Source organism: Pelodiscus sinensis, unplaced genomic scaffold (assembly GCF_049634645.1).
Source record: "Pelodiscus sinensis isolate JC-2024 unplaced genomic scaffold, ASM4963464v1 ctg171, whole genome shotgun sequence".
NCBI classification, from domain to species: Eukaryota; Metazoa; Chordata; order Testudines; family Trionychidae; genus Pelodiscus; species Pelodiscus sinensis.
The window spans coordinates 146862-160081 of NW_027465970.1; the positions used below are offsets into that span (position 1 = coordinate 146862).

Sequence of the window (13220 nt, forward strand, 5' to 3'; positions counted from 1 at the left end):
CAGCCCAGCTGTGGGAAGACGGGGGCCCCACCCCCGGGTTCTGGCTCTGGGGGCAGCCAGCCCAGCTGTGGGAAGACGGGGCCCCACCCCCGGGTTCTGGCTCTGGGGGCCCCAGCCCAGCTGTGGGAAGACGGGGGCCCCACCCCCGGGTTCTGGCTCTGGGGGCCCCAGCCCAGCTGTGGGAAGACGGGGGGCCCCACCCCCGGGTTCTGGCTCTGGGGGCCCCAGCCCAGCTGTGGGAAGACGGGGGGCCCCACCCCTCGGTTCTGGCTCTGGGGCCCCAGCCCAGCTGTGGGAAGACGGGGGCCCCACCCCCCGGGTTCTGGCTCTGGGGGCCCCAGCCCAGCTGTGGGAAGACGGGGGCCCCACCCCCGGGTTCTGGCTCTGGGGGCCCCAGCCCAGCTGTGGAAGACGGGGGCCCCACCCCCAAGACACTCAGAAGCCGATACTGCAAAGAGACCCAAATGCCTTAATGCGCGTCGCAGACCCCGCAGCAGCCGGGACCCCCAGCCCGGGGTGGGGCCCAGAGCAGAGTCGGGGGGGCCCCCCCAGTGTCTGTCCTGGCAGGCGCACGCCCTGTGGGGGGGCGCTTCCATCGCAGAGGAGGGGCCCGGCTGGCTCCAGCCTCCAGCCGTGGGGCCCGTCTCCAGGGCGGGGGGGTGGCCTCCTGCAGTCCCAGCCAGCGGAGCCCCCCTACTTCTGCTCCTTGGTGGGGGCGTAGTACAGCTCCAGGGGCTTGCTGGCCTTCCAGAACTTCTCGTTCACCAGCTCTAGCGTCAGGGAGCCATTCAGGGTCTGCGGGGAGAGACAGACCGCCGTAGTGGGGGGGCCTGCCTCGCCATGGGGCAGCCCCCACTGCCCCGCCCCCTAGCGCCGCCCTGGGCGCAGCCCCGAGTGGGAGGGGAGAGCCCCCACTGCCCCCGCCCCCTAGCGCCGCCCTGGGGCAGCCCCCACTGCCCCACCCCCTAGCGCCGCCCTGGGGCAGCCCCCACTGCCCCACCCCCTAGCGCCGCCCTGGGGCAGCCCCGAGTGGGAGGGGAGAGCCCCCACTGCCCCGCCCCCTAGCGCCGCCCTGGGGCAGCCCCCACTGCCCTGCCCCCTAGCGCCGCCCTGGGGCAGCCCCGAGTGGGAGGGGAGAGCCCCCACTGCCCCCCGCCCCCTAGCGCCGCCCTGGGGCAGCCCCGAGTGGGAGGGGAGGGCCCCCACTGCCCCTGCCCCCTAGCGCCGCCCTGGGGCAGCCCCCACTGCCCCGCCCCCTAGCGCCGCCCTGGGGCAGCCCCGAGTGGGAGGGGAGGGCCCCCACTGCCCCCGCCCCCTAGCGCCGCCCTGGGGCAGCCCCCACTGCCCCGCCCCCTAGCGCCGCCCTGAGGCAGCCCCGAGTGGGAGGGGAGAGCCCCCACTGCCCCACCCCCTAGCACCGCCCTGAGGCAGCCCCCACTGCCCCGCCCCCTAGCACCGCCCTGGGGCAGCCCCCACTGCCCCGCCCCCTAGCGCCGCCCTGAGGCAGCCCCGAGTGGGAGGGGAGAGCCCCCACTGCCCCGCCCCCTAGCACCGCCCTGGGCAGCCCCCACTGCCCCGCCCCCTAGCGCCGCCCTGGGGCAGCCCCGAGTGGGAGGGGAGAGCCCCACTGCCCCGCTCCCTAGCGCCGCCCTGAGGCAGCCCCGAGTGGGAGGGGAGAGCCCCCACTGCCCCGCCCCCTAGCGCCGCCCTGGGGCAGCCCCGAGTGGGAGGGGAGAGCCCCCACTGCCCCGCCCCCTAGCGCCGCCCTGGGGCAGCCCCCACTGCCCCACCCCCTAGCGCCGCCCTGGGGCAGCCCCGAGTGGGAGGGGAGAGCCCCCACTGCCCCGCCCCCTAGCGCCGCCCTGGGGCAGCCCCCACTGCCCCGCCCCCTAGCGCCGCCCTGGGGCAGCCCCCACTGCCCCGCCCCCTAGCGCCGCCCTGGGGCAGCCCCCACTGCCCCGCCCCCTAGCGCCGCCCTGAGGCAGCCCCGAGTGGGAGGGGAGAGCCCCCACTGCCCCTGCCCCCTAGCGCCGCCCTGGGGCAGCCCCCACTGCCCCGCCCCCTAGCGCCGCCCTGGGGCAGCCCCGAGTGGGAGGGGAGGGCCCCCACTGCCCCCGCCCCCTAGCGCCGCCCTGGGGCAGCCCCGAGTGGGAGGGGAGGGCCCCCACTGCCCCCCGCCCCCTAGCGCCGCCCCTGGGGCAGCCCCCGAGTGGGAGGGGAGGGCCCCCACTGCCTCCGCCCCCTGGCGCCGCCCTGGGGCAGCCCCCACTGCCCCGCCCCCTAGCGCCGCCCTGGGGCAGCCCCGAGTGGGAGGGGAGAGCCCCCACTGCCCCCGCCCCCTAGCGCCGCCCTGGGGCAGCCCCGAGTGGGAGGGGAGAGCCCCCACTGCCCCGCCCCCTAGCGCCGCCCTGGGGCAACCCCGAGTGGGAGGGGAGAGCCCCCACTGCCCCCACCCCCTAGCGCCGCCCTGGGGCCATCCCAGTCTGTCCCCCCCGCCCGGCGCGGCATCCCGGCCCCATACCGTGAAGGGCCCCCCGGCCGTGGTGATGTAGATCGTGTATTGCTTCTCACTCACGTCCTCCAGGCCGGGGGCCTCGGGGCCCGGGGCTGGCGTCTCTTCCAGCGCGATGCGCAGGGCCAGGTACTTGGAGAGGTGATCCACCGTGGCGTTGGCTGTCGTCTTCACGTACCTGCGGGCACGGGGCAGGGTGAGGGGGGTGGGGCTGGGTTTTCACACTGGGGGGCCCCCCCATCAGGCAAGGGGAGGGGACATGGCCCTGCAGAGGCCGGGGAAGGGAAGCAATGGGTGGGGGGGGGGGCAGAGCTCTAGGGGACACACGACAGCGGGGTTCGGAGGGTTCACAGAGGCTTGGGGGGGCTGGTTTCGGTGCAGGGGAGATGGAGGAATGAAGGGCTCATGGAGGTGCAGGGGGGCTGGTCTGGGGGAGCTAGAGGAATGGAGGGTCCACGGAGGCGCAAGGGGCTTGTTTGGAGGCGCAGAGGGTGATGCAGGAACAGAGGGGCCGCAGAGGGCAGGGGGTTGTCTGGGGGTGCAGGAAGGGAGGGGCCGCGGAGGGCAGGGGGTTGTCTGGGGGCGCAGGAAGGGAGGGGCCGCGGAGGGCAGGGGGTTGTCTGGGGGCGCAGGAAGGGAGGGGCCGCGGAGGGCAGGGGGTTGTCTGGGGGCGCAGGAAGGGAGGGGCCGCGGAGGGCAGGGGGTTGTCTGGGGGCGCAGGAAGGGAGGGGCCGCGGAGGGCAGGGGGTTGTCTGGGGGCGCAGGGAAGGGAGGGGCCGCGGAGGGCAGGGGGTTGTCTGGGGCCGCGGATGGCAGGGAGGAAGCAACAGAGGGGCCACGGACGGCAGGGGGGAGGTGCAGGAACGGAGGGGCCGCAGAGGGCAGGGGGTTGTCTGGGGGCGGAGGAAGGGAGGGGCCGCGGAGGGCAGGGGGTTGTCTGGGGGCGCAGGAAGGGAGGGGCCGCGGAGGGCAGGGGGTTGTCTGGGGGCGCAGGAAGGGAGGGGCCGCGGAGGGCAGGGGGTTGTCTGGGGGCGCAGGAAGGGAGGGGCCGCGGAGGGCAGGGGGTTGTCTGGGGGCGCAGGAAGGGAGGGGCTGCGGAGGGCAGGGGGTTGTCTGGGGCCGCGGATGGCAGGGAGGAGGTGCAGCAACAGAGGGGCCACGGACGGCAGGGGGGAGGTGCAGGAACGGAGGGGCCGCGGAGGGCAGGGGGTTGTCTGGGGGCGCAGGGGGTTGTCTGGGGGCGCAGGGGGGGTCTCTGGGGGTGGAGAGGCCACGGAGGGCAGGGGGTTGTCTGGGGGCGCAGGGGGTCTCTGGGGGTGGAGGGGCCGTGGAGGGCAGGGGGTTGTCTGGGGGCGCAGGGGGTCTCTGGGGGTGGAGGGGCCGCGGAGGGCAGGGGGTTGTCTGGAAGCGCAGGAAGGGAGGGGCCGCGGAGGGCAGGGGGTTGTCTGGGGGCGCAGGGGGTCTCTGGGAGTGGAGGGGCCGCGGAGGGCAGGGGGTTGTCTGGGGGCGCAGGGAGGGGCCGCGGAGGGCAGGGGGTTGTCTGGGGGCGCAGGAGGTCTCTGGGGGTGGAGAGGCCGCGGAGGGCAGGGGGTTGTCTGGGGGCGCAGGGGGTCTCTGGGGGTGGAGGGGCCGCGGAGGGCAGGGGGTTGTCTGGGGGCGCAGGGGGGGTCTCTGGGGGTGGAGGGGCCGCGGAGGGCAGGGGGTTGTCTGGAGGCGCAGGAAGGGAGGGGCCGCGGAGGGCAGGGGGTTGTCTGGAGGCGCAGGAAGGGAGGGGCCGCGGAGGGCAGGGGGTTGTCTGGAGGCGCAGGAAGGGAGGGGCCGCGGAGGGCAGGGGGTTGTCTGGGGGCGCAGGGGGTCTCTGGGGGTGAAGGGGCCGCAGAGGGCAGGGGGTTGTCTAGGGGCGCAGGAAGGGAGGGGCCGCGGAGGGCAGGGGGTTGTCTGGGGGCGCAGGAAGGGAGGGGCCGCAGAGGGCAGGGGGTTGTCTGGAGGCGCAGGGGGTCTCTGGGGGTGGAGGGGCCGCGGAGGACAGGGGGTTGTCTGTGGGCGCAGGGGGGTCTCTGGGGGTGGAGGGGCCGCAGAGTGCAGGGGGTTGTCTGGGGGCGCAGGGGGTCTCTGGGGGTGGAGGGGCCGCGGAGGGCAGGGGGTTGTCTGGGGGCGCAGGGGGTCTCTGGGGGTGGAGGGGCCGCAGAGGGCAGGGGGTTGTCTGGGGGCGCAGGAAGGGAGGGGCCGCGGAGGGCAGGGGGTTGTCTGGGGGCGCAGGAAGGGAGGGGCCGCGGAGGGCAGGGGGTTGTCTGGAGGCGCAGGGGGTCTCTGGGGGTGGAGGGGCCGCGGAGGGCAGGGGGTTGTCTGGGGGCGCAGGAAGGGAGGGGCCGCGGAGGGCAGGGGGTTGTCTGGGGGCGCAGGAAGGGAGGGGCCGCGGAGGGCAGGGGGTTGTCTGGGGGCGCAGGAAGGGAGGGGCCGCGGAGGGCAGGGGGTTGTCTGGGGGCGCAGGAAGGGAGGGGCCGCGGAGGGCAGGGGGTTGTCTGGGGGCGCAGGGGGTCTCTGGGGGTGGAGGGGCCGCGGAGGGCAGGGGGTTGTCTGGGGGCGCAGGGGGTCTCTGGGGGTGGAGGGGCCGCAGAGGGCAGGGGGTTGTCTGGGGGCGCAGGGGGTCTCTGGGGGTGGAGGGGCCGCAGAGGGCAGGGGGTTGTCTGGGGGCGCAGGGGGTCTCTGGGGGTGGAGGGGCCGCAGAGGGCAGGGGGTTGTCTGGGGGCGCAGGGCGTCTCTGGGGGTGGAGGGGCCGCGGAGGGCAGGGGGTTGTCTGGGGGCGCAGGAAGGGAGGGGCCGCAGAGGGCAGGGGGTTGTCTGGAGGCGCAGGGGGTCTCTGGGGGTGGAGGGGCCGCGGAGGGCAGGGGGTTGTCTGGGGGCGCAGAGGGTCTCTGGGGGTGGAGGGGCCGCAGAGGGCAGGGGGTTGTCTGGAGGCGCAGGGGGTCTCTGGGGGTGGAGAGGCCGCGGAGGGCAGGGGGTTGTCTGGAGGCGCAGGGGGTCTCTGGGGGTGGAGGGGCCGCAGAGGGCAGGGGGTTGTCTGGGGGCGCAGGGGGTCTCTGGGGGTGGAGGGGCCGCGGAGGACAGGGGGTTGTCTGTGGGCGCAGGGGGTCTCTGGGGGTGGAGGGGCCGCAGAGGGCAGGGGGTTGTCTGGGGGCGCAGGGGGTCTCTGGGGGTGGAGGGGCCGCGGAGGGCAGGGGGTTGTCTGGGGGCGCAGGGGGTCTCTGGGGGTGGAGGGGCCGCGGAGGGCAGGGGGTTGTCTGGGGGCGCAGGAAGGGAGGGGCCGCAGAGGGCAGGGGGTTGTCTGGGGGCGCAGGAACGGAGAGGCCGCGGAGGGCAGGGGGTTGTCTGGGGGGCGCAGGGGGTCTCTGGGGGTGGAGGGGCCGCAGAGGGCAGGGGGTTGTCTGGGGGCGCAGGAACGGAGAGGCCGCGGAGGGCAGGGGGTTGTCTGGGGGCGCAGGGGGGGTCTCTGGGGGTGGAGGGGGCCGCAGAGGGCAGGGGGTTGTCTGGGGGCGCAGGAAGGGAGGGGCCGCAGAGGGCAGGGGGTTGTCTGGGGGCGCAGGGGGTCTCTGGGGGTGGAGGGGGCCGCAGAGGGCAGGGGCTGCTCTCACCTGGTCTGGGAATACTCCCCCTTCTCCACCAGCACGGGGTGGGGGCGGAAGACCAGCTCGATCTCGCTGCTGCCCGGCTCGGCGCCCGGCTCGGGGGTCCCGCGGCCGCCCCCGTCGTGCGAGGTCTCCGGGTCGGGCTCGGGGCCCGAGTCGTCGGAGGCCCGCGAGCGCTTGCGGCTGGGGCCGGCCTCGGGGTGGCTGGGGGCGGAGGCGTTGCTCAGGTGGGACCGGCTGTCGCAGTTGTCTTCCCCCCCGCTGAACGTGGTGTTGTCTGACTCCTGGTGCAGCTTCCGCACCCGCTGTGCCCTGGTGGGGGGAGGAAAAGGGGGGGTTAAGCCAGGGGAAGGGGGTTATCCTAGAATCCTAGGGCACTAAGACGGGCAGGGACCTCGAGCGGCACCAAGTCCAGACACCTGCCCTCCTGGCAGGACCCAGCACCAAGAAAACCCCTGACCGGGGTGTGTCCAGCCTGCTCCTCAACATCTCCAGGGATGGGGATTCCACACCCCCCGGGCAATTCATTCCAGTGTCTGACCCCGACAGGCAGGACGTGTGTCGGCTCTAGACAGAGCCATGTGAACTAGACAGACCGACACATGGAACGAGGTTTACAGGAGCAGGCGACAAAGGCTTTCCCTGCCGACCGATCCGCGTCTTCACTCGCGCGCTGCACCCACGATCAGCGGAGCGGGCACGACGTGGCGGCCATTTCTATTTTAAATAAGCAGGGGATATTTAAATCCCAGCTTTACTGACCATGTCGGTATGTCTGCTGGCAGAGGCATGTAGTCTAGACATACCCCTGGGCTGCGTCGACACTGGCAGGATTTTCCGGAAATGCTTTTAATGGAAAAGTTTTCCGTTAAAAGCATTTTTGGAGAAAGCGCGTCTAGATTGGCAGGACAAAAGTGCTTTTTGCGGAAAAGCGTCCGTGGCCAATCTAGACGTGGTTTTCCGCAAAAAAGCCCCGATCGCCATTTTCACGAGAGGGGCTTTTTTGCGGAAAACAGTCCTGTGCTGTCTACACCGGCCCTTTTGCGCACAGTCTTTCGGAAAAAGACTTTTTGCGCAAACAGGAGCAGCACAGTATTTCCGGAAAAGCTCTGACGATTTTCCATGAGCTCGTCGGTTGCTTTTCCGGAATTCAAGCGGCCAGTGCAGACAGCTGCAAGTTTTTCTATAAAATCAGATGATTTTGCAGAAAAACGTGCCAGTCTAGACACAGCCCCAGTGTCCAACCTCAATCTCCCTGGCTGCAGTTTAGGCCCATTGCTTCTTGTTCTATCCTCAGAGGCCAGGGAGAACCATTTTTCTCCTGCCTCCTTGTGACACTGCTCTCATGTCCCCCTCAGTCTTCTCCTTTCCAAACTAAACAAGCCCGATTCCTTCAGCCTCCCCTCACACGCCAATAGGACCTACCCAGTGCAGAGCAGAGCGGCAGACGACTCCTTGCGCGTGTCTAAACTACAGGGCTCCGTCGATGGAGCCGTGTAGATGAGGCTGATCGGCAGAGGGAAGTGAACCTGTGATTTAAATAATCGCAGCTTCATTTCAATTTAAATGGCTGCTGCACTGAGCCGACAAACAGCTGATCAGCTAGTCTGGACGCTCCCGCCGACCCGAGAGCCCTTTATCGACCTCCCCATTATGCCTCGTGGGATGAGGTTTACCGGGGAGGTCGATAAAGGGCTTTCAGGTCAACAGGGGAGCGTCCAGACTGCGCCGATCTGCCGACAAGCAGCTGATCGGGCAGAACACGGCAGCCATTTAAATTTAAATGAAGTCGCGATTATTTAAATTGCGGCTTCATTTCCCTTTGCCGAACAAACAAATCTGCACGGCTCCGTCGACGGATCCATGTAGTTGAGACGTACCCTTGTGTCTGGCTCACAACACGACCGTTCATGCATCGCACTGTTGGCTCCTATTTAGCTAGTGGTCCACTCTGAGCCCTCGATCTCGTCCTGCAGTTCTCCCTCCTTGGCCGTCGCTTCCCATTCTGTGTGTGACGGATTGTTCCTTCCTCCACGGAGCACTTCGCATTGGTCCTTATTCAACTTCAACCTACTGCCTCAGACCGTTTCTCCAGCTTGTTCAGATCAGTTCGAATTCTGACCCGTCCTCCGAAGCCCCCGCAACCCTCCCAGCTTGGATCAGCTGCAAACTTAACACGTGTCCTCGCTGTGCCGATAGCGAAATCGCTGGTGAAGATACTGAACAGAGCCGGGCCCAGAACAGACCCTGGGAGCCCCCTTGCTCTGCCCTTGCAGCAGGATTGTGAACCGTGAATAACGAGTGTCTGAGAACGGTTCTCCCGCCAGCTCTGCACCCACCTGACAGAGGCCCCGTCTAGGTTGCATTTCCCTAGTTTAGTGAGAAGATCCTGCGAGACCGTGTCTAGTTATCCCACGTCCACCGCCAGCACGGGGAGGGGGGAGGGCGCTGGCAGGAGGGGGGGGGCCCACAGTTACACTAGAGGCAGCAAAGTGACACCCTGGTTCCCCTGCACAAAGCACCAGGGAGACCCCCAGGCATTTCCCAGCTCCCAGCAGCCACAAAGTCAGCCTGGGACCCAGCACTCGCCTGTGCGGGGCCCGCACGCGGAGCCCCTCCCCCTCGCCTGCGCGGGGCCCGCACGCGGAGCCCCCTCCCCCTCGCGGGGCCCGCACGCGGAGCCCCCTCCCCCTCGCCTGCGCGGGGGCCCCGCACGCGGAGCCCCCTCCCCCTCGCCTGCGCGGGGCCCGCACGCGGAGCCCCCTCCCCCTCGCCTGCGCGGGGCCCGCACGCGGAGCCCCTCCCCCCTCGCCTGCGCGGGGCCCGCACGCGGAGCCCCTCCCCCTCGCCTGCGCGGGGCCCGCAACGCGGAGCCCTCCCCCCTCGCCTGCGCGGGCCCGCACGCGGAGCCCCTCCCCCTCGCCTGCGCGGGGCCCCGCACGCGGAGCCCCTCCCCCTCGCCTGCGCATGGCCCGCACGCGGAGCCCCCTCCCCCTCGCCTGCGCATGGCCCGCACGCGGAGCCCCTCCCCCTCGCCTGCGCATGGCCCGCACGCGGAGCCCTCCCCCCTCGCCCTGCGCATGGCCCGCACGCGGAGCCCCCTCCCCCTCGCCTGCGCATGGCCCGCACCGCGGAGCCCCCTCCCCCTCGCCTGCGCATGGCCCGCACAGCGGAGCCCCTCCCCCTCGCCTGCGCATGGCCCGCACGCGGAGCCCCTCCCCTCCTCGCTACTGCGCATGGCCCGCACGCGGAGCCCCTCCCCCTCGCCTGCGCAATGGCCCGCACGCGGAGCCCCTCCCCTCTCTCGCCTGCGCATGGCCCGCACGCGGAGCCCCTCCCCCTCGCCTGCGCATGGCCCGCACGCGGAGCCCCTCCCCCTCGCCTGCGCATGGCCCGCACGCGGAGCCCCTCCCCCTCACCTGCGCATGGCCCGCACGCGGAGCCCCTCCCCCTCACCTGCGCATGGCCTGCACGCGGAGCCCCTCCCCCTCACCTGTGCATGGCCCGCACGCGGAGCCCCTCCCCCTCACCTGTGCATGGCCCGCATGCGGAGGCCCCTCCCCCTCAGCCTGTGCATGGCCCTGCATGCGGAGCCCCTCCCCCTCGCCTGTGCATGGCCTGCATGCGGAGCCCCTCCCCCTCGCCTGTGCATGGCCTGCATGCGGAGCCCCTCCCCCTCGCCTGTGCATGGCCTGCATGCGGAGCCCCTCCCCCCTCGCCTGTGCATGGCCTGCATGCGGAGCCCCCTCCCCCTCGCCTGTGCATGGCCTGCATGCGGAGCCCCTCCCCCTCACCTGTGCATGGCCTGCATGCGGAGGCCCCTCCCCCTCGCCTGTGCATGGCCTGCATGCGGAGCCCCTCCCCCTCGCCTGCGCATGGCCCGCACGCGGAGCCCCTCCCCCCTCACCTGCGCATGGCCCGCACGCGGAGCCCCTCCCCCTCGCCTGCGCATGGCCCGCACGCGGAGCCCCTCCCCCCTCGCCTGTGCATGGCCCGCACGCGGAGCCCCTCCCCCTCGCCTGTGCATGGCCCGCACGCGGAGCCCCTCCCCCCTCGCCTGTGCATGGCCCGCACGCGGAGCCCCTCCCCCTCGCCTGTGCATGGCCTGCATGCGGAGCCCCTCCCCCTCGCCTGTGCATGGCCCGCATGCGGAGCCCCTCCCCCTCACCTGTGCATGGCCCGCACGCGGAGCCCCCTCCCCCTCACCTGTGCATGGCCTGCATGCGGAGCCCCTCCCCCTCACCTGTGCATGGCCTGCATGCGGAGCCCCCTCCCCCTCACCTGCGCATGGCCTGCACGCGGAGCCCCTCCCCCTCACCTGTGCATGGCCTGCATGCGGAGCCCCTCCCCCTCGCCTGTGCATGGCCCGCATGCGGAGCCCCTCCCCCTCACCTGTGCATGGCCCGCACGCGGAGCCCCTCCCCCTCACCTGTGCATGGCCTGCATGCGGAGCCCCTCCCCCTCACCTGTGCATGGCCTGCATGCGGAGCCCCTCCCCCTCACCTGCGCATGGCTGCACGCGGAGCCCCTCCCCCTCGCCTGCGCATGGGCCGCACGCGGAGCCCCTCCCCCTCGCCTGTGCATGGCCTGCATGCGGAGCCCCTCCCCCTCACCTGTGCATGGCCCGCACGCGGAGCCCCTCCCCCTCACCTGTGCATGGCCTGCATGCGGAGCCCCTCCCCCTCACCTGTGCATGGCCTGCATGCGGAGCCCCTCCCCCTCACCTGCGCATGGCCTGCACGCGGAGCCCCTCCCCCTCGCCTGCGCATGGCCTGCATGCGGAGGCCCCTCCCCCTCACCTGTGCATGGCCTGCATGCGGAGCCCCTCCTCGATGCTGCTGCTCAGGGCCTGCTGGTTGTGCAGGCGGCTGAGCTTGGCCAGCACCCGGTCCTGGTGGGCCTCGTACTCGTCCCGGCTCGGGTAGATCTTGGAGATGAGGGCGTCGAAATTGGGGTCGGGGCGGAGCGAGCGCTTGGAGACCAGCTTCTTCCGGCAGGTGGGGCACTCCTTGTTCCTGCACGGGGGGCGGGGAGGGTCACACCCTGGCTGGGCCACCCCACCCCCTGGCCTACCCGACCTTCCCCCAGCTCCCCACCCCACAGAACCCCCCAATGCGCCCTGCGGAGCCCACAACCCGTCTGACCCTGCTCCAGCCCTGTCCCCGCAGGCCCCCGTCCCTGCCGCCCCGTCCCCGCAGGCCCCCGTCCCTGCCACCCCCCCGTCCCCGCAGGCCCCCCCGTCCCCGCAGGCCCCCCCGTCTCCGCCGCCCCGTCCCCGCAGGCCCCCCCGTCCCCCGCCGCGGCCCGTCCCCGCAGGCCCCCCCGTCCCCGCCCGCCCCGTCCCCGCAGGCCCCCCCGTCCCCGCCGGCCTGTCCCCGCAGGCCCCCCCGTCCCCGCAGGCCCCCCCGTCTCCGCCGCCCCGTCCCCGCAGGCCCCCCCGTCTCCGCCGCCCCGTCCCCGCAGGCCCCCCCGTCCCCGCAGGCCCCCCCCATCTCCGCCGCCCCGTCCCCGCAGGCCCCCCCGTCTCCGCCAGCCCATCCCCGCAGGCCCCCCCGTCTCCGCTGCCCGTCCCTGCAGGCCCCCCCGTCCCCGCCGCCCCGTCCCCGCAGGCCCCCCCGTCCCCGCCGCCCCGTCCCCGCAGGCCCCCCCGTCCCCGCCGGCCCGTCCCCGCAGGCCCCCCCGTCCCCGCCGCCCGTCCCTGCAGGCCCCCCCGTCTCCGCCGCCCCCGTCCCCGCAGGCCCCCCCCGTCCCCGCAGGCCCCCCCCGTCTCCGCCGTCCCGTCCCCGCAGGCCCCCCGTCCCGTCCCTGCAGGCCCCCCCCGTCTCCGCCGCCCCGTCCCCGCAGGTCCCCCCGTCCCCGCAGGCCCCCCCGTCCCCGCCGCCCCGTCCCCAGCAGGCCCCCCCGTCCCCGTCGGCCCGTCCCCGCAGGCCCCCCCGTCCCCGCCGGCCCGTCCCCGCAGGCCCCCCCGTCTCCGCCGCCCCATCCCTGCAGGCCCCCCCCGTCTCCGCCACCCCGTCCCCGCAGGCCCCCCCGTCCCCGCAGAGTCCCTGGAGCCCTTCCAACCCCACTACCTGCCCCCCCCTTGCCCGGTACCCGCTGCGCAGGGGCGGTGACGATGCAGTCGGCGCAGAAGCGGTGCAGACACTCCTTGGTGGTCATGGTGTTCTTCAGCATGTCCAGGCAGATGGGGCACATCAGCTCGCTGTGCAGGCTGCGCGGGGACACCGCGATCTCCGTGCTGTCCATGATGGCCTCCTGCCGGGGGGGTGAGAGCCAGGGCACCTCCAGGCCAGCCCCCCAGTGTCCCCCTCCCAGGCCAGCCCCCCCCCGGCCTCAGCCCAGTGTCCCCCTCCCATCCTGGTGTCTGCCTCCAACACCAGCCCCCGCCCCAGTCTGGTGCCCCCCCCCCCACCAAATCAAAGCAAGGGGCCCATCCAAGGCCCCTGCCCACAAGCCCGTTGTCGCCCCACGTCTCTCACCTGGGGGGTGCGGTGCAGCTCGTACAGACTCAGCTCCCAGGTCTTGCTGGCGCTCTGGGCCATTGGCTGGGGTCGCCATGGCAGCGGGGGGGCCAGGCGCTGATCTAGGGGAAGCTGAAGGGGGTGAGCCAGATGAATGGGCAGCGGCCAGAAATGGGGGTAGCCAGGGAGCCCCCCGGGGCAGCCCCTGGAGCCCTGTCTGGATCCCCCCCCAGCCTCAGGTCTCCCCCAGCTGCAGCCCCCCACACCCCTGCCCCCAAGTCCCCCCGCTGCAGCGCCCCCCCCACACACCCCGCCCCCAAGTCTCCCCCCCGCTGCAGCGCCCCCCCGCACACCCCGCCCCCAAGTCTCACCCCCGCTGCAGCCCCCCCCACCCCCACACCCCGCCCCCAGGTCTCCCCCCCTGCTGCAGCCCCCCCCCCCACACCCCGCCCCCAGGTCTCCCCCCGCTGCAGCCCCCCCCCCACACCCCGCCCCCAAGGTCTCCCCCCGCTGCAGCGCCCCCCCGCACAACCCCGCCCCACAAGTCTCCCCCCGCTGGCAGCCCCCCCCCCACACACCCCGCCCCCAAGTCTCCCCCCGCTGCAGCCCCCCCCCCACACC

At 73.1% G+C, this 13220-nt stretch overlaps 1 protein-coding gene across 1 annotated transcript; it reads right to left on the bottom strand.

The window, feature by feature from the left end:
- Positions 1-449: 449 nt before the first annotated feature.
- Positions 450-12696, bottom strand: RING1 (ring finger protein 1). The gene is given in 8 exon segments (XM_075917429.1): positions 450-795; positions 2522-2690; positions 6145-6450; positions 10938-11153; positions 12232-12242; positions 12244-12393; positions 12618-12677; positions 12679-12696. Coding segments are annotated over 8 exon segments (1032 nt in total). The 3' UTR covers positions 450-693.
- Between the last annotated feature and the right edge of the window lie 524 nt (positions 12697-13220).